General features: G+C 33.3%; 1 protein-coding gene across 1 annotated transcript; it reads right to left on the reverse strand.

The window, feature by feature from the left end:
* Nucleotides 1-5,791: 5,791 nt before the first annotated feature.
* LOC141396817 (uncharacterized) lies at nucleotides 5,792-19,667 on the reverse strand. The gene is made up of 2 exons (XM_073972479.1): nucleotides 19,519-19,667; nucleotides 5,792-6,118 (listed from the first exon to the last, which is right to left on the reverse strand). The coding sequence occupies exons 1-2, from the start codon at nucleotides 19,583-19,585 to the stop codon at nucleotides 5,859-5,861; spliced, it is 327 nt and encodes a 108-aa protein (XP_073828580.1). The 5' UTR covers nucleotides 19,586-19,667; the 3' UTR covers nucleotides 5,792-5,858.
* Nucleotides 19,668-20,644: the final 977 nt, after the last annotated feature.

A 20,644-nucleotide genomic window follows, 5' to 3' on the forward strand; every position in this document is an offset into this window, starting at 1 on the left:
TTTCTTCCATTTAAATTCAAGTGTGACCCTAAATTATCACTTTTGTTATAAATTTTTTCATTACGTTTTTCTTTCATTTATTTCTCGTATGATTTATAATTGTGTATGTACCTAGCGTTTGTTGTTGTTTTGCATTTGGCATTCCATACATTTCAATTAAAAAATCAACCACCACCATTTATAAATGTGTGTGAATGTATCTTTTTGTGGCTTTTGGGTTTGTATATAACAAAAAAATCAACAAAATAATTGTAGATATGAACATATTTTTATCGATATTTATTTTGATATTTAACAAACCTTATTGTATATGTGACATTTTTTTTTTATCAAAGAAAAATTAAAAAATCGATAAACCAGTTTGTTAATATGAAAAATATTTTATCGCTTGAAAAAAATAAAATTCAACAAAATTCTTAGTTAATATGAGAATTGCTTTATCAAAATATTTTCTAATGAAAACAAAAAATTTTTTTATCGACGATTGTCAATATGAACATTACTTTTATCGGCAAAAAATCAATTAAAAATTAATCAGATTTTTGAATTTTTTTATCAAATGGTACAATTTTTTTTGTGCACCTAAAATTGTGGTCATTAGTATTTTCGTAGCAGCTAGAAAACTAATTATTCCATATTAGATCAGATTATTTATGGTGGAGGGCAGAACATAATGTTATTTTACTTGTTTCATGTATATTAATTAAAACAATGTATTATTTTCAAAGCAGCAACGGTGTATCACCGGCTTTCCTCTAAGGGCATTGAAATCCCAATCCCATTCCATTCAGAAATCTACAAGGAAGCTAGTCGGCTTTGTCGGCAATCACCTTGAGAATTTCGGATATAAGGCAAGAATAAAACTATAAAAATTAAGTTGGCTGTGTTCAAGGTGAAAGGTGGGAAAACTCAAATAATCGCAGGAGGACTCCAGAATGTGTTAGATGTGCTCAACCTGTGGGAATCAATTCTGATGATAATGGACCTGAAGTCTGGCTATTTTTCCTAAAAGGTTTGAAAAGTGATTAAACCGATGATTGCAGGTTTTTCTATAGAATATCAGAATTATTTTTTAATGAAGATCCTCATGAGAACCCTTTAGTCTTTTAGAAAAAGTCCTGTTGGTATGTTTATACCCTCAGCCTTATGGATACAGAGGGTGTTACCAGTACACAGAAAAAAATATTTCAAGAATTTTTCCATATTTGCGTTCGTGATGTAGTTTTTTCATACTGTACAGCAATGGAAGGCATTGTGACTCACAAGAGAGCCTATGTGCTCTAAGTGAGCGTAAATTGGTTATCCCTCACAACCTGTGTAGATGCTATTGCACACACACAACACACTACAAGAGCTCGTTGCCTTTTTTTGCACGCTGCCTTCGAAAAAGCACGTTGCATTACAAAAAGCAGTAGATATTTCTGGTCAAATTTACATGTTAATAAACATAAAAAAATTAATGTTGAGACAATAAAAACAATTACTAGTTTAGTTTATCCTTTTATTAAAGAAACTCAAAGAAAAAACGAAATTTGGCAAATGTATTCATTTATTCAAACAGAAGATGGTACGATACTGTGTGGTGGTATGCAGTATTGTGCATACTGAATTTGCGAATCGTGTGAATACAAATTTAAAAGCAAGCAAGCATGCACTAAAGCAGTGAATCATTTTTTGGGGTGAATCTGCTTTTTGCACATTTATATTTTTTGTATGCAAGGCACTGCACTATTCGCTTTTGGGAAAAGGCAATACAGTGTGCCTTTTATATGCATTTTGCGGACCTCTGATACATACCCACCACAACAAATACCTAAACTACGTAGCAACCATTTTGTTGTTAGTTAACTGACAAACAAGTCAACTACAGTGCGTTTGGTGTCGAAAAAAACAAAGTGTTTGAGGCTGTATAGTTCGCAACTACAAATTTTTAATTTCTTTAATATAAAGGCAAATCTAATATCTAAACCTAGTGCTGATAGACTCAACATGTATGTACGTATGGGTTGTATTGTTCTGCTATGTTCACGAGACGATAACAACTACAGTGAAAATCATTAGAAGAAACGGCAAGTTACAATAATACAAAATAAAAAAATTAATAAAAGTAGCAAAATTTGTCTCTGGTTTGGTTGGTGGTGTGTGGCGGTTGTTATCCCAACAAAAACAAAAACTCGTAAACATTTTATTTCAATCTCTCGGAAAAACCGGTATTTTTATTTGCTTTATGAAAGGCGTTCATGAAATGCATAAATTTGAACTTTGGCAAGACTTTACGAACACTATTCCTGAAATGCAGCAATTATTTTTTTTTTCTGTGTACATCCACTCTTTTTCCACTCCGAACATGGTTTTTTAACGTTTTTGCAGCATCTTCTGGCTATGAAAATCGTTGGCGTGGTTTTTTGATATGCTGGAATCAAATAAATTCATTGGATCCCCAGTCAGGGCTGTACGGCGGATGACCCATCAATTCCACGATATTCGGTGAAACAGGCTCTCACACATCGATTAAAACCAATAATCGATGTGTGAGAGCTCGCATTGTCATGATGCAGAATAATTCGTCTTCTCTTATTCGTTTTTGGAATTTCTCAGGAGACTTCAGGCAAACAAATTGTAGTGTACTACTCAGGATTAACCTTCCTACATTTTCTAAAGCCGTATAGTCGCCACACGGTCAGTTTTGCCGAAGAAGCAGGTGACCATTTGCTTCAAATGTCTTCTTCCATAAACAACTTTCGTGGGATTTGGCTCGCTTTAGAAAACCCAAACGATCGATTCCTGTTTAGTTTCGGCTCCTAAGAATAGATCCAAGATTCGTCGTCTGTTACGAACTTATAAATGTCTTTTAAAGCACCGCGATGGTTATAAAACAATAATTATAAATAAAAACAAAAGATTTTCATCGATTTCAGTGATCAAATGTCTAATTTTGTTCATGGCTTATGGCTTTTCATGAAAGTTATAAGACGACCATTTCCTCTGTTTTGCATTTACATATATAACTTAAATAAAAAATATTAACTGACATTAAAATAAATAAATAATTCGAATATAGAATTTTCGAATGATTTGTGGTATAAATGCTAGTTTTCAAGATTAGCCTTCGTCCATTCTAAAATGCCTGATAATCGGACTTAATCACCCGTGAAACCTAGCATAATGGTTGAATGTGTGGGACTTCGGTGGATTCCTAATTTTTCAATGCACCTCTTAGGTCATAACAGGTCAACTCGAAAGAGAATTTATTCAAATATCACTATAAAAAGACCTTCGCCTTAATAAGGCAAAAATAAATGAATACATTCTGGTTTTCTACTAAAAGAACACCTTTTGGGTTTTTATAATTAGGACATGTTGGCTTCTTACGGAAGACGTATTGATCTTCTTAAGAAATACCTTAAGGCCAGTTCTTACATCTTGTCTCTAAATTCCATTTTTGTTATTCTTAAGTTCGCATTACCAGTGATTTGTTATTACATCATCCATTAAAACTAAATGTTATATTTTGTAAAAATATGGCAATATCAAGCAAAAAAACTGTATACTTCAAGTTTTCTCATATCCTAGACAGACGGCAGCGTTAATTTGCATTAACTGCCTTAATTCAAATTAATTCGTGTATTATCCACATTCTTAGTGCACAAAATCAAAGGGAATTTAAACTGAATTTAGGTATTTCAATATGGCAATGCTGTAAAAGAGAGCCCATATTCATGTAGGAGAGAGAGGATATGTTTGCTCTGAGACACAATTTGCATTGCAAACAACAACAAAACAGTTGTTTACCAGCAAACAGCTGTTTCGTAAATGCAGAAACTGTCGTCCGTCAGGTTAAAATTAAATGCACAACTTAATGCAAATTAACGTTGCCGTCTGTCTACGGCAGTGATGGCCACCAACAACAAATTTCCTATGCCCACGGGCATACGACACACACGTACACTGTAAACACATTCGTTCGGTTAATCATTAACCGTTAATGCATTGTTTACGTTTCCACTCACACTAGCGCAAGTGATGATCTGCAAATGTGTGTTTTTGGCCATCACTGGTCTAGGGTATCAGATGTGATTGGTTGATTTGAATTTTCTGAAAATTTTGTCTTGCTTTTGGTGCAGCATACTCTCAGGCGCAGTTAAAATTTTAAAAGGTACCCAAAGGTCCTTTTAATTTATCTGACACTTATTCTTAAAGCCAACATGTTAGAATTAAAACCGGGTTATATGTGTGATAACGACCAACGTTTAACTACCGAAAGGATGCAATAATGGACCTAAGTATTTCCTCTATAAGAAATCGTTTCAGTCTTCCGTAAGGAGATCGATTTGTTTTCTTTTGTCTGTTCTGTTGTTCTAAGGCAGATATTCTGGTGTTGTAAAAGAAGTACATCTGCTTTTAAGAAGTAAAATGTGGCTATATATTTAAAAAAATCCAAAAATAGATTCATCAAGAAATGTTTTTCAAAAATTTGTTTCTTGAAAATATTTATTATTTTTAATATTTATTATACTTTTTAAAACATATATTAAATGAACATGTATAATATAACTGATGAATTTACTTTCCTTATATCAGACTAAACAAAAGACACATATCGAATTTCAAACTATGAGACATTAATAGTGAGTGATTCATTCAACTGATTAATTATCTGCCACAAGCAACAAAAATAATTGTTTTAATTATATTTGTGCTGATGATTGATTTGAATAATTGCTGGTTATTTACTACAAACAACTACTAGCCGTTCATATTAGAATTTGCTATTTGCACTTAAATCACATAACATATCTGGTGTCTGGTCATTAAACAAAACTTAGAGATGACTACAAAACTGTTGATTGAAATTACGTTTCAATTTTTTAACTCTCAGATTTCCATTTTGATTGAAATGACTTCAAACAATAATAATAAACAATAGAAAAAAACAGTTGTTATTCGTAGTAGACAAGTTGGAAAAATTGTTTAGTAAGTGTTGGCACGTTGCGCACGTTTTATTGCCAGCATTCCAGCTTGCAGTAGAAAACACTTTGCTGTTGTTGTTGTTGGTAAGGTGTATATTTACGGGGAATAAATTATATATGAGAGATATTGGACAGATTTTATGAATCACAGCGTACAGGAATTCTGGTAACATTTTCTTTTAATTATTATAAAAAAATATTTACATTATTACACTCAAAGTCTCACAGCCTGTTACTGTAAACTTCTAAGGGAACGAATGCGTTCAATACAACTTCCCCAAGATCATCATAGCTCGAATAATTAAATTAATTTAAAATTTCACACATTATTACACTTAAAGTCTCACAGCCTGTTTTTGGTCGATTGATTAAATTAATATAAAATTTCACAAATAATGACCATTGTCCTAATAAGACAGCAATAAATGAAATATATTTTAGCGAAGAAATTTTGGTTTCGGTTATTAAGAACTGATATTTAAAAATTTCAAAAATAGATTATCTTGAATAATTTCTCAGGACAATAAATTTGGGTTTAATCCTCCGGACCCCAAATAGCTAATTAATAAACATCAATATATTAAATGTTGAAGTTAGTTTTAAAACTTCTACAAATGCACCTAGATGTCTGATTGCTGTATAACATTTACTCTTTCCCTACTCAATTTCCCCCACTGTATTTAGTCATTTTATTATTCTCAGGTAGCAAACATCAATTCATTCAATAATAATAAATTTAAACAAATTACTACATTGTTATTTGCATATTACCCTCACATTACAACAAATATAATTACCAACCACGCCACAATACCGGTATGTAAATAAAATAATTACTTGATTTTATTTATTCATTCATTGATACAAAAAATCACATTAAAATAATTTTTATTTTAAATTGTTTGCCAAAACAATAATTATTGATGACAATACGCCAAATGTCAGCATGCTAACGCTGGGTGTCCAGCTTGTTGATGAAGACATAGCATGGTGATATCTGTGTTGATCATTATTATCATACGGTCTGTAACTGCCTTGACCACCAGCTCCTCCATTATTTCCCCATTCTCCAGGTTGGCCCGGCTGACCGGGTTGGCCCGACTGACCGGGTTGGCCGCTATTGCCACCCCAGCCGCCTTGACTTTGGGCTGCAAAAAAGATAATTAAAAAAGATACATATTTAAATGTGATGACAATAAAATCAAAGAAGTAAAAAGGTGTTATGTCCCTCTATCATCAACTCGACAGATATAATTAGAAAAGTATCTATATATGTATGTTAGGCCGGGGCGATTTCTATAGAAGGAAAAAAGTAATAATGGGCGCCTGGAGTTTCTGATTCTTGGGATTGTACTGAGCAAAAAAATCCACTAGACCATATGTCTACGGTGAAAATCGAGCCCTCGGATTTTGACTTGAAATTTTTTTCAAGGATATTTTGGCCAAACCATATCTCAGAAACTTGATCTATCCCGAAAATTTCCTTTTGCGTTCTTAGTACACTCACCAAGGGCTTTCATCTCCAAAAGGAAATTTCCACCCACTGACTTTGAGTCAAATTTATCGATATTTTTCGAAAAATGTACACATTCTCGGGGCCATAACTGCCTGAAGGAGCGTTCCAATGCTTTTGCTATGTACTAGAGAGTTCTTAATTATTGTGTTGGCTACAATTGTTGTCTTTGTGTTGGATCGAAAATCTCAGAGTTTTGACTGTTACATATATGCCAAAATATCCAAAAAACCTTGAAAAAAAATTTCAAGTCAAAATCCGGGGGCTCGATTTTCACCGTAGACATATGGTCTAGTGGACTTTTTTGTCAGTACAATCCCAATAATCAGAAAATCCAGGCGCCCGTGGTGGTGTTCAAATCGCCCCACCCTAATGTATGTACCTCCTCTTCGAACTTCATATGGGGATTTCTGAGTGAAATCGGACACTTTTTCAAGATGAGGTTTTTGATTTCCCTTATTTTTTGCTGTGGTCATGCTGCTGATTAACAAAACATTTTAATATATTTTCAGATTTTTTTTGACTAACGTTTCCAGAGATATCGCGCCTTGAAAAAGTCAAATTCTGTAAAAACTACATTCAAAGGAATACTCATAACTTCTTTAATATTGGTCCAAATTGAAAAAATCTTTTTTTGTATGTGTTGTTGTTTTATCAACTATTAAATAAAAAATAGCAAAAAAAATTGCACAGTGGGCTTGGATGCTATTTTCGCGATTTAATATTTAAAATCAATTTTTAAAGATGTTCGACCCCTTCGATTTTCTTTAATTTTTTTTGTATTAAACTACGTTCAATTACAAAAATTTTAAGTCCTATGGATTCGGACGATTACTATTTTTTCTGAATTTTTTTAAAATTTGTCAATTCAATTTTTCCTAAACACCTTTGTCCAAAATTTGTATTTCCTGTATTTTTGAAGCTAAGAGTACATATTTATCATTATATATTATATATTTATCATAAAAAATAGAAAAAATGCACAGTGGGCTTTAATGGAATTTTCGCTGATGCATTTTCAAAATCGAAAAATGACCCAGTTTTTATAATGTTTGAGATAAATGCATAAATATAAAATCAAAACAAATATTTATAAATGAAATTTTTAATTTTTTTAATAAAATAATAAATTTTGGACAAAGGTATAAAGGAAAAATTGAATTGACAATTTTTAACAAAATTCAGAAACAATAGTAATCGTCCGAATCCCATTACCACATAGGACTTAAAATTTTTGTAATTGAACGTAGTCATGGTAGAACAAATACAAGGTAAAGTTAATACTACAACAAATACAACTCGAACAACAACCACAAAGGAATTTGTTTTTGTTTGTAAACCTTAGTGTCAACGTAAATGTAAACAAAACAAGGAAATGTCTATAAATTATTGGAATTTAAAAAACTAATAATTTTTCACATTTGATTGAATATTTTGGAAAACATGAATGAAAACTCGTTAGATTTTCAATTTGAATGTTTCCATATCATTCCACTAAATGCATAATTTCTCGCAGAAAGTACAATACTTGCAAAAATGTTTCGGGTCGCTGGTAATTCATTGAAAAAAGAGAAGATGTTTCAATCATTTGCTTTTGAAAACAAAAAAGCACATGTTTATTAGGGCTTTATTCTTTTCAAGTTTAACAAAATACCACACATATTAACAAATATTGTACCGCCTCTATAAGCAGTGTTTTAGTGTGCGGCATGTCGTTCGGACCTGGAGGAGGTTACATGTCAATGAAATGAAGCCGTCTTAACATGGTAGAACAAATACAAGGTAAAGTTAATACTACAACAAATACAACTCGAACAACAACCACAAAGGAATTTGTTTTTGTTTGTAAACCTTAGTGTCAACGTACATGTAAACAAAATAAGGAAATGTCAATAAATTATTTGAATTTAAAAAACTAATAATTTTTCACATTTGGTTGAATATTTTGGAAAACATGAATGAAAATTCGTTACATTGTCAATTTTTATGGTTCCACATCATTCCACTAAATGCATAAATTCTCGCAGAAAGTAGAATTCTTGCAGAAAAGTTTGGGGTCGCTGGAAATTCATAGAAAAAGGAGAAGCTGTTTCAATGTTTTGTTTTAGAAATCAAAGAAGCACATGTTTATTAGGGCTTTATTTTTTTAAATTTTAACAAAATACCTCACATATTAACAAACGTTTTATCGCCTCTACAAGCGGGGATTTACTGCGCGGCTTATCGTTCGAACATGGAGGAGGTTACATATCATTGATATGAAGAAGTCTTTCTGGGAAATGGTTTTTTCCGAATGATATATTTTTTTTCTCAAAAAATAGAAATAAATGAAATAAATGTATAAAATGTCATATGAAATTTGACACTAACACTACAACCCAGTTCAGTCAGCTGGGTATTGCTGCTACCTTTTCTTGTTCTACCATGCCGTCTTAATGGGAAATAGTTTTTTTTTTCTGATGAATAAATTTGTTCTTCAAAAATATATATCCCTAATATACATCGAACATAGAAATAAATACATAAAATGTCGAATGGAATTTGACACTAACACTACAACCCAGTTCAGTCAGCTGGGTATTGCTGCTACCTTTTCTTGTTCTACCATGGAACGTAGTTTAATACAAAAAAATTTAAAGAAAATCGAAGGGGTCGAACATCTTTAAAAATTGATTTTTAATATTAAATCGCGAAAATAGCATCCAAGCCCACTGCGCAATTTTTTTGCTATTTTTTATTTAATAGCTGATAAAACAACAAAGCATACAAAAAAAGATTTTTTCAATTTGGACCAATATTAAAGAAGTTATGAGTCTTTCTTTGCATGTAGTTTTTACAGAATTTGAATTTTTTAAGACGCGATATCTATGGAACCGTTAGTCAAAAAAAGTCTGAAAATATACTAAAATGTTTGTTAATCAGCAGCATCACCACAGCAAAAAATAAAGGAAATCAAAAACCTCATCTTGAAAAAGTGTCCGATTTCACTCAGAAATCCCCATATATACCTTAAGTATAGATTTGGACTATCTACTCACTAAGACCATATGTAATTATCAACAAAATCTGTTGCAAACCGAGATATATAGTGTAAAGAAAAAAATCAATAAGACACAACACGGAAACTGGTCGTGGGAAAGCAGCAGTGCCAACAGAAGCAAGCAAACACTTCTCGTCCAAGTAACATATCATCGCTGTTATCTCACACTTCTACGTTAAAGGGCCAAGGAATACGACATGGAGTGCTGCTACCCAAGAGAAGACAGCGGTATACTTGTCAGTTTAGCAGACTGTGGCAAAACATAGTTCACGGCCGAAGTATGGAGAGGAAAGGAGAAAAAAACAAGTTAATGTAATGCGTAGTTCTTGTCAGCGAAAATATACCTCCAGTCGGTGCCGTGACATAACTCCCAACAGACATAACTACCAAAACGATTGGTTTGCGGACATAACTCCCAAAATTTTTGGGAGATAATTGGACAAAGCTCCCAATTTTTAATATTAATTGTTTTTTAATACAATTTTTATTTCAAATGTATAAGAAAATGAAAAAATAACTGTAATTTCATAGACATTTTTTTATTTCATAATACAATTTATAATTGATTTTTCATTTTTAAGAAAAAATAAGTAGTAGTAGCCAATACAAATCGATCTATACTCAAATTTTAAACAAAATTTTTATCCCGGATGGTTATATTTTTTTTTTTGTTTTTAATATCGCGAGATTTTTACAAAAAATTTTGTCCATTTTAAAGAATTATAAATTTATTTTAAAAATATGTAAAAAATGTATTTAAATATCATCTCTAAATACCATTTCTAAAAATAAAAAAAATGCGCAATTTTTTACAAAAATATTTTCAATTTTTAAGAAAATGAAATGTTTTCGTAAAAGTATATTTTTTGAAAAAATTTCTGAAAAAATTTCCGAAGACAAACACATTTTTGAAAATATCTTTAAAAACTAAAAAAATTCACAATTTAATAAAATACACATTTTATGTAAACAAATGAAAATACTTTCAAAATAGCTCTATAAAAACACTATATATATATATATATATATGAAGCAAAGCGGACGTATCTTCCAAAAAATCGCGGACATAACTCCCAACGATTTCTTTTAATTTCAAAATTATTTTTTGCTTAATTTATGAAAGCATGTCGTACCAAATCGGAGAAGTTCTACCAGACTACTGCGAAGACATTCATCATAATTTCTATCTGCAACGGGCAGTTCCCTTTATGGCTTCGTCTAAAACCGGCTAATCTTAGTTTATGTTTATAAGTTGTTGGTTTCATATCTCGGAAACCGATTGGATTCTCCTTTTTGGCAAACTTGTAGCTATAGTTCTGGATAACATAAATGAAGACACACCAATCCATAAAAGTGGTTTTTAGCATGTTTCCAAAAGATTTGGTCTTATTTCCTTCGCTTTATCAGATTATTTTTACATTAAATTCCAAAAATAGCATCCGTACTATGGATATTAGTTGAGGATACGTACGATGATTTTCGACCATTACAAATAATTTTTGAGAAAATACCACCGATTATTTTATGACCATCTAAGCTGCAATGATGCACTAAAGGCAGTTATGATCCACATTTGTGCACATATTGTTAGTATTTCTTCTTATTTTCATTGGAAAATACTTTTCAACTGTAACAACTTATAAATGAATACCTTTTAACATGTTCATTTTACTTGGCTTACTTGCACTGATATTATTTTGCACACGAAAAAACCTTCCTGAGCAGAAAACATCAATGGTGTTTCTTAATAGTTGCATATTTATGTAAAATATTTTAGCCCGAGAGGTCTGGAACCTTATAAGCATTCGCCTGATGAATATAATTAAATTCCTTTAAGGATTATAATAATTGTTCCAAAAAAACATCCCAGAAGGGACAAGGGAGACTTCTTTCATATCAGTGAGTGCACCCCGATTCATATCAGCTCAATGATATGGGACCTACTGTTTATCGCCGAGTCCGAACGGCATATCTAAGACACCACTTGTAGAGAAGTTTTACAAAGGCTGAAATACTCAGAAAATGGAGTATTTTGCCACCGTTGAAAAGTGTTTGATGTTGACTGTCCGGGGAATCGAACCCACGACCTTCACCATGCGAGGCGGGTGCCCATACCATTGCACCACGGTGGCACCCAAATTTAAATCCATTAAGGATTTATAGAATGTATTATTGCAATTTTCGTAGGTAGCAGTTTCGCACTGCTATTATCTTGCACGAAACTGTAGGTCAGGAAATGTACCTAAAAATGTCTTTATTCGGGAGACACCTTTATATGGGATCTATATCAAAGTGTTTACCTTTGTTTTAGTGCAGAAGTTTTGTGACCACTGGGAAACTAATATTTCAAATTACAGCCATTTCGGTTAAATTGGAGGTACAGTTATATGGGGGCCATACCAAAACATAGACAACTGGGAACATCAAATGTAAAAGTAAATATAGTTCAATTAAAAACTGTAGCTAAAATCCCGAAAATCGGGAGGTTAACGGGGGCTATACCAAACATGGACCTATGTTGACAATTTTTAATGTAAAAGTTTTGCGGCCAATGTCAAACTCCAATGTGAAATTAGATACAGTCCGGCTAAAAACTGTAGCTAAAATCCACAAAATACCGAAAATCGAAAGGTACCGTTGGTTATATACGGGCTATATCAAAACAAGAACCTATGTTAAACTTTTGTTGGTGTACAAGTTTTGCGACCACTGGGAACCTCCAATGTCAAATAACAGCTAGTTCGGTTAAAAATTTTAGCTAAAATGATCAAAATTTAAAAAGAAGCAAGTAAGAACGGCCTTAATTTCGCCCGCACAGTGGATCCACTTGTATGGAGAAAGTGGCCAAGAATATTTCCAGTACAAGTATCAAGTTAATTCGCTGGTTACAGCTTTGTGGTGCTGCGCACATTGTTTTACGAAACCATGAGCGTGGCATTCTCTCCTCTATCCCCTCGGGTGGTGGTGTACAATATGAATTGTTTTATGCTGTTAATACTACTAGGGATAGGTAATGGAAAGCAATAATCGATTTTTCGACTATTCGATTATGGTCTAAATCTAAAAATGCGATTTTCGATCTTGCGATTATTTCAGTTGTCTTAAAACTCGACTTTCGACTTTTTCATAACCGCAAAAAATCGATTATAATCGACTATTCGTCGATTTTCGAGTTTTCTTTTGAAACTGTAAAACCGCCAAAAGTGTAAAACCGCCAAGTCAACAATCTATGGTCAAACTCGAAACTCGATACAAGATAATCGATTATGCGATTTTCCTTCCAGACAAAAGTCGACTACGATTTTTAGATTTTTGACTGCAAAAAATCGATTAACCGAAAGTCGACTTACCTATCCCTAAATACTACATGTCATAAAAAATACCGAATACCTTATAATGCAAAAATAGGCATGTGGAAACAGAACACTCTCCAAAACATCATAAAAACCAACCAATTTAGCGTTTTAAATATTTGTCTGAAAATTGGCGTACTTTCTGGAAGACACGTACAGCTCACGTAAGACGTATTTGGAAGAAAACTTCTTGACCTTTCCGTTGATGTCAATTATGTTAATGTACGTGGTCAGATATCAGAATTATACTCAAATATATACGTAGAAACGGTATTCTAGGGCAGCTTTAGTCTGCGACGCACCATTTAAAGTCTAGCACTAGATGACAGCTGATATTAATACTTGATAATCTTCAACCCATGATCTACATCGGAAAATTATTCCCGAGGTGGGCACTGGTGGGCATCATATCTAAAACCATAGATCTTATTTATGTAAAAGATAGTACTGGCATTACAAAATACATTAGGAAAACATACATCTTACTGGAATTCCACAACACGTTAAAACATTATTTATTAAAGCAAATTAAGCTATTACCTCATCCTTTCAAATCCACTATAATATTTTGCAATAGGTATTAGTTTCGCGATATTTTGAATATATTTACTTAGACATAAATTGTAAGTTGTGTTTACTACAAAAAATAGTAATCAAATGTTCCGACTTTTGGAGCTATTTTTAACCAGATCGCGTTCGAAAGAAGCAAAAACTAATAACTAATAAAAAAGGTCCAAAAATTTGATACTCAGTTTTTTTTTTTATTTTTGGGCAATAAGTGGAACCACTGTGGGCCGGGCGGAACTGTTATACCCTCCACCATGAGTTATATTGCAGTGAAATAGAAAATTAGTTTCCTTTCGTTTTAGAAAAAGACTAAATACCAAAATTCAGCTATTTCGGTAAAACAATGTGGCTAACCTTAAATACCGAAATTCGTGAGGTATGTTTTCATGTATGTAGGAAGACGTGGACACTGATACAGATAATTTTCTTCTGAAATATTTTATAATCCTATGGAAGACTAAATAAAAAATTCAGTCATTTCGGTGGGATATTGACGTCACAACCTTCAGAAATTCGAAAATCGGAAGGTACCGTTCTATGGGGGTTATATCGAAACGTGTACATATACCGACGAATTTCAATCGGAAAGGTTTTTACATCCAACGTAGACTAAATACCAACCAAATAACTTTCAAAATACCGAAAATCAGGAGGTAACGTTTTATGGGGACAATATAAAGATGTGGACCTATGCAGACAAATTTAGAGGGGAAAGTTGAATACCCCTATCAATGACTCAATACCAAATTTCAGCCATTTCGATGGGTTATTGTGGCCACAACCTTTAAAATACTGAAAATCGATTGAGGCTGTATTAAGGCGTGGACGGTACGGATAAATTTCTGGGGGAAAGTTTTAAACCCACAACGAAGAATAAATACCAAATTTCAGCCATTTCGGTGAAATATTGAGGCTAAAGCTTTCAAAATACCGAAAATCGGGCGGTACAGTCCTATGGGGGCTATATCAAAGCGTGGACCGATATAGCCCATTTACAATGCCAAACATCCTAGTAGTAATAGAAACTTCTATAACAAATTACAAATGTCTATATAAAAAATTTCGAGCTGTACCTTGATTTCAACAGACGGACGTACAGACGGACAGGCGCACAAATTTATATCGGCTTAGAATTTTGCCCTGATCAAGAATATATATACTTTACAGGGTCACCGATGAATATTTCAATGTGTTACAAACGGAATGACAAATTTAATTATACCCTCCATATTGAGGTGGAGGGTATAATTATAGCGGCCACAAGGGGGTAGCATAATAAATATGCACTATTTTACATACATACATATCAGAGGTCCGCAAAATGCCACTCGCTTTTAATTCATATTCGCGATTTCGTGCTTTTTTCATTGCTTGCTATTGCCATCTCTGTTTAATGCTATTGCTTGCTTTGCCTTTACTTTCATGAGTGTGTGCAAATTGCACATACACAACACACTACAAGAGCTCGTTGCCTTTTTTTTGCACGCTGCCTTCGAAAAAGCACGTTGCATTACATAAAGCAGTAGATATTTCTGGTCAAATTTATACGTTAATAAACATAAAAAAATTAATGTTGAGACAATAAAACAATTACTAGTTTATAATTAATTAATTGGATTAATCGAGCTAACGAGGCTTAAAGAGTTTTGTATTGAAAAATGAATTCTAGCGAAATACCACACACTCAACCATTACGCTACGATCGTTTCGCCTGGTGGTTTAAGCCAGGCTCATCAGGCGTATTTGAATGCTAATGGCTAGAAGACAAAGGCTGATTTTGATAACTTCTATTTATACAAACATTTTTACAATTTTGTAATTATGAAGTATTTATTGAAGTCTTTTTGATACACTTTTGATACATTGGCATCATGTCGACTAGTTTGTTGATATGATACATTGGCAGTGGCTTAGAATGCTGAGATCTCGACAACATTGTCTGTTTGTTGAAGAGGACCCAGGTTCAAACCTCAGCCGGGGCAGCCGGGCTCTGCTGTGAAGTTTTTTATTTATTATTGTCTTTTTAGGACGAAGGCCATTATTTTATGAAAGAAGTTATCAAAATCAGCCTTTGTCTTCTAGCCATTAGCATTCAAATACGCCTGATGAGCCTGGCTTAAACCACCAGGCGAAACGATCGTAGCATAATGGTTGAGTGTGTGGTATTTCGCTAGAATTCATTTTTCAATACAAAACTCTTTAGGCCATGTTAGCTCGATTAATCCAATTAATTAATTAAAAACTTTCATAAAATAATGGCCTTCGTCCTAAAGAGACAATAATAAATAAAAAATTACTAGTTTAGTTTATCCTATTATTAAAGAAACTCAAAGAAAAAGCGAAATTTGGCAAATGTTTTCATTTATTCAAACAGAAGATGGTACGATACTGTGTCGTGGTATGCAGTATTGTGCATACTGCATTTGCGAATCGTGTGAATACAAATGTAAAAGCAAGCAAGCATGCACTAAAGCAGTGAATCATTGTTTGGGGTGAATCTGCTTTTTGCACATTCATATTTTTTATATGCAAGGCACTGCACTATTCGCTTTTGGGAAAAGGCAATAGAGTGTGCCTTTTATATGCATTTTGCGGACCTCTGATACATATACCTCCGAAGGAACAAGGGAGCCTTCTATTATATCAATGACTGCACGCCGATTCGTATTACCTCAGTGATATGAGACATACATATCTTTATTGCCGAGTCGGAACGGAGTGTCTTACGAGTCCACTTTTAAAGAAGTTTTTCATGGCTGAAATACTCAGGAAATGTATGCCAGGATTAGGCTGAGGCGAAATCCATGTCTAGCGGGGGAAAATTAATAACTCCTAAACTAATTGAGATAAGCGGCTATAATTTTTACAGATATTACTTATAAGTATGAATATTATTACACTGAATATTGTCCTCATAACTATACCTCCACATACATATAAGATATTTTGTGTAGTTAGACCACATTTCACCGTAAATTTTGCTGCAATTTGGTATTTATTTGGTATCTCCAGATGGTAGAAATCATTATTTCCAAACATGGGGGCCGAATTTGACGATTTATCGTCATTTTGAAGATTTTTTGGACCAAAATCGAAAAATTACGATTTGACGATTTTATGGTCACATGAAATAAAACACCATAACCAAAATTGACCAAAATTTCACGAGAGATTTTAAGCGAAACAATGTTGCAACCTCGATTATATGAGTTTTTATACCCCCAGCCTTTAGGCTAAAGAGGGTATTTACACTTTGATACGGCCAAAAATGTGCCTCATCGAAATAATGGTTTTAGACCCCAAGTATGTTTGTACGATATCCGTTTCAGACAATTTTGAGTCGATCTAGCAATGTCCGTCCGTCTGTCTGTCTGTCCGTCTGGCTGGCTGGCAGGTGCGCACGATAACTCTCGAACGGATCAATCGATTCGGTTCAAATTTTGGGTATCGAAATATTTTGTCCAGATTTGATTTAAGTTCGAAGATGGGCCATATCGGTCCATTCCTTCAGGTACCTCCCCCACAAAAGTTCAAAAATGTTCGGAAAAATTGTCCGCACGATAACTCTTGAAGGGAGTAACTGAAAGTATGGACTAATACTTTGCACATCGTGACATTTCTACCAGACATAGATGAGGTTCCAATATGGACCCTATTGGTCCACTCTTTCGGGTACCTCCCACACAAAATGTTGCTTAAGTGCAGTTTAAGGCCTGCTCTCGAATCGCTTTGATTTTTGATGCAGCCAGAAAATCCTACCGGCACCACCTAAACTGGCTAATGTGTAAAATAACCCTTTAAGAGAGAAATCGATTTAGCTCAAACTTTGTAAATTGAAAAGTAAAATTTTAGTATATTTAAATTCAGAAAATTAAGTACAACATTTTTAATTATATAGTCTGTAAGGAAAATATCCATAGACATAATAATAATAATTGTTCTACAAACATCCCAGGCGGGACAGAGGAGACTTCTCTCATATCAATGAGTGCACCCCGATTCATATTAGCTCAATGATATGGGACCTACTGTTTATCGCCGAGTCCGAACGGCGTGTCTAAGACACCACTTGTAGAGAAGTTATACAAGGCTGAAATACTCAGAAAATGTCGCCAACATTACTGAGGGGTATTTTGCCACCTTTGATAGTTGTTTGATGTTGACTGGCCGGGGAATCGAATCCACGACCTTAAGCGTGCAGGGCGGGTGTGCATACCATTGCACCACGGTGGCACCCAAATGTCCATAGACTAATAAAGAAAAAAATTATTTCCTACAGATTTGTATTAGGTCCGAATATGTACTACATCGGATCACTCCTACGGGTACATCCTACCCAAAGTTTGGAAAAAATGCACTCATCTTGGATCATTCTGAATTTTTTTGCAACATGTAGTTTTTTGCGGCCCTTTCCATCATGGAAAATTTTCCCAACGGCTAAAAACCCTACAGAAGTATGGTGTTAACTTTTTTCTTCGGGTACGTGGCTGAGGGTATATCTCTGTCGGCTCAGCTGACTGATACTTTCTTACTTGTTTTTTTTTATAAGGAGACGATACAGTCAGTGAATTGTCCAAATTTTAACTTCTATATCTCAAAAATGGTAAAACGTAAGATAATATCATAAAGGACAATCTTGTAGAGACTGCTACAATATATTTTTATTTTAGTTTCCATTATGATAGGGCTTGCGGTTTTTCAGCAAAATCGTGAAAACTGAAAAAACCCCTACAAATGGGAACTTCGACCGACTTATTTTATTTAAAACGATGATCGCGTTCCCGCGATTTTGTTGATTTTTTCTCATCTCTGATCCGCAAAAACTTCCCAGGTGTAAACTCCTTTCATTTAAAGTTGGTTCAAGAGCACCGTGTACATTATCGAGGAAAGTAAGGAGAATAAAATTATATCGGACACAAAGGGGAAATTTCGTGCTTTCACCTAGACAATATATATGTACTATTTTACATACATACATATGTTCCTTCAATATCCCCGAAGGAACAAGGGAGCTTTTTATTATATCAATGAGTGTACCCCGATTCGTTTAGCTCAATGATATGGGACATACTTTTTATTGCCGAGTCGGAACGGAGTGTCTTACGAGACCACTATAAGAGAAGTTTTTCAGGACTGAAATACTCAGGAAATGTAAGCCAGCATTACGCTGAGGCGACTTGCCGCCGACGATTAGATGTTCTAGTCTGGGATTTAACCGCAGACCTTCTGAGTGCAAGGTGTAGTTTTACTTTTTTGCTATTAAAAAAACACAATCGGAAAAGTGGACGGCATTACCCGGACTACTCCTCCAATGGTGATAAAATTTAAATTTACATTGGAAACCGTCAAAACTTCTTTTGTCACCAAAAAGGTTTTTTATACCCTCCACCATAATATGTATGGAGGGTCTAATTGAATTTGTCATTCCGTTTGTAAAACATCGAAATATTCGTCTGAGACCCTATAAAGTACATACACACATATATTCTTGATCAGCATAACATTCTTAGTCGATATAACCATGTCCGTCCGGTCGTATGTTGAAAACAAGATACAGCTCGCAATTTTTGAGCTAGAACTTTATAATTTCATATACAAGTTTCTTTTTCTCCTAGGATGTTCGGTATTGAAAATGGGCTATACCGGCCCACATTTTGATATAGCCCATGGGCTGTCGACAACCCTAACTGATTCTTTTCACTTGTTTTGTGGTAATCTTATACACAGCCAAAATTTTCTGAATATATGGCTTGCATTTGCCTGAAGGCTTAGCCGACATTCTAAGAAGGGATGTGATTTGATGTCTTGTTGAAGTTTCGAAGCCATAGCCTTCAGGGTGAAAACTTTTAAACAAATAATTCACAAATGTTTTTCGATTCACAATGTTATGTAATATGTTATTGATAGTTCATGGATTTTTGTCACTTTAGAGTTGAGGTTAATTTTTTTGCCTTTGGTTGTTTTGTTTATTTTTCCACCAAATGTCCACAAATTATATACGAGCATTTTATAATAATTATTTTTATAATATTTTATTATTATATCTAATTAAGTAATTATTGATTTATTTATTACCAAAACTCATGAGTACAAGACCCAGTATTATTCCCGATCCGAATAGAAATTTTAAATTTGATGCCATGTTTATCTTTGCACTGTTGTTGCTTTACTAACTAACACCTACTTCTGTAAGCCACAAAATAAGCAAGCTAGGCTTGTTTCATTGTCCAGCTAAGAATTTAAATGTTGAAAGCAAGAACGAACTAACAACACTTGTTTGAAATTTAAAATAACATAGACGACATAACGAATCCCAAACATTGGTTGATTTCAGCATATATGTATTATTATTATTATTGTTATTAATATTATTATTATTATTATTAATATTAATATTAATATTAATATTAATATTAATATTAATATTAATATTAATATTAATATTAATATTAATATTAATATTAATATTAATATTAATATTAATATTAATATTAATATTAATATTAATATTAATATTATTATTATTATTATTATTAATATTATTATTATTATTATTATTATTATTATTATTATTATTATTATTATTATTATTATTATTATTATTATTATTATTATTATTTTTATTATTATTATTATTTCATATTATGTAGTTCAATTAATTTTTGTATTTCAGCGTCCTTTCTGTTTGCTTCGTTCTAAATTAGAGTTGTGCCAAAGGAACTATATGGAACTATCTAGTTTCTTCGCAGTTCCAATGGCCCACATTTTTTTCTTTCAACAAACTTCGTATACTTAATATTACACGTTACATTTCATGATGTTACTCATACGTTTTGGAACTAGTACAAGGAACTAGATTACCCAACTCTATTCCAAATAGTCCCGAGAGCGATATAGTTCTTTCTCTTTTCTCTCTAGTTTAACAAGTATTTCTCTTTCATCGCTCTTTTCGTGTCCATCGTTGGTGAATGAATTGACATAAAAATAAGTAAAATGCAGCGATGTCAGGTACATGTGGTGTAGGTACCGTCTGTCCATTAAAAATTGTAATCAAACTGCGGGTCGAAATTTTGCATGGAGGTCGGGCTTAGACCAGAATAGACACCAATTGTTATTGGTGATGATCGTGAAATATTTAGCGGGTGAAATGGACCAAAAACATATTTTTATCCGATTTTGTAACTGCTCTGTAGGTCGCAAT

Source organism: Musca autumnalis, unplaced genomic scaffold (genome assembly GCF_047663935.1).
Source record: "Musca autumnalis isolate F117 unplaced genomic scaffold, ASM4766393v1 scaffold_3, whole genome shotgun sequence".
Lineage (NCBI taxonomy): Eukaryota > Metazoa > Arthropoda > Insecta > Diptera > Muscidae > Musca > Musca autumnalis.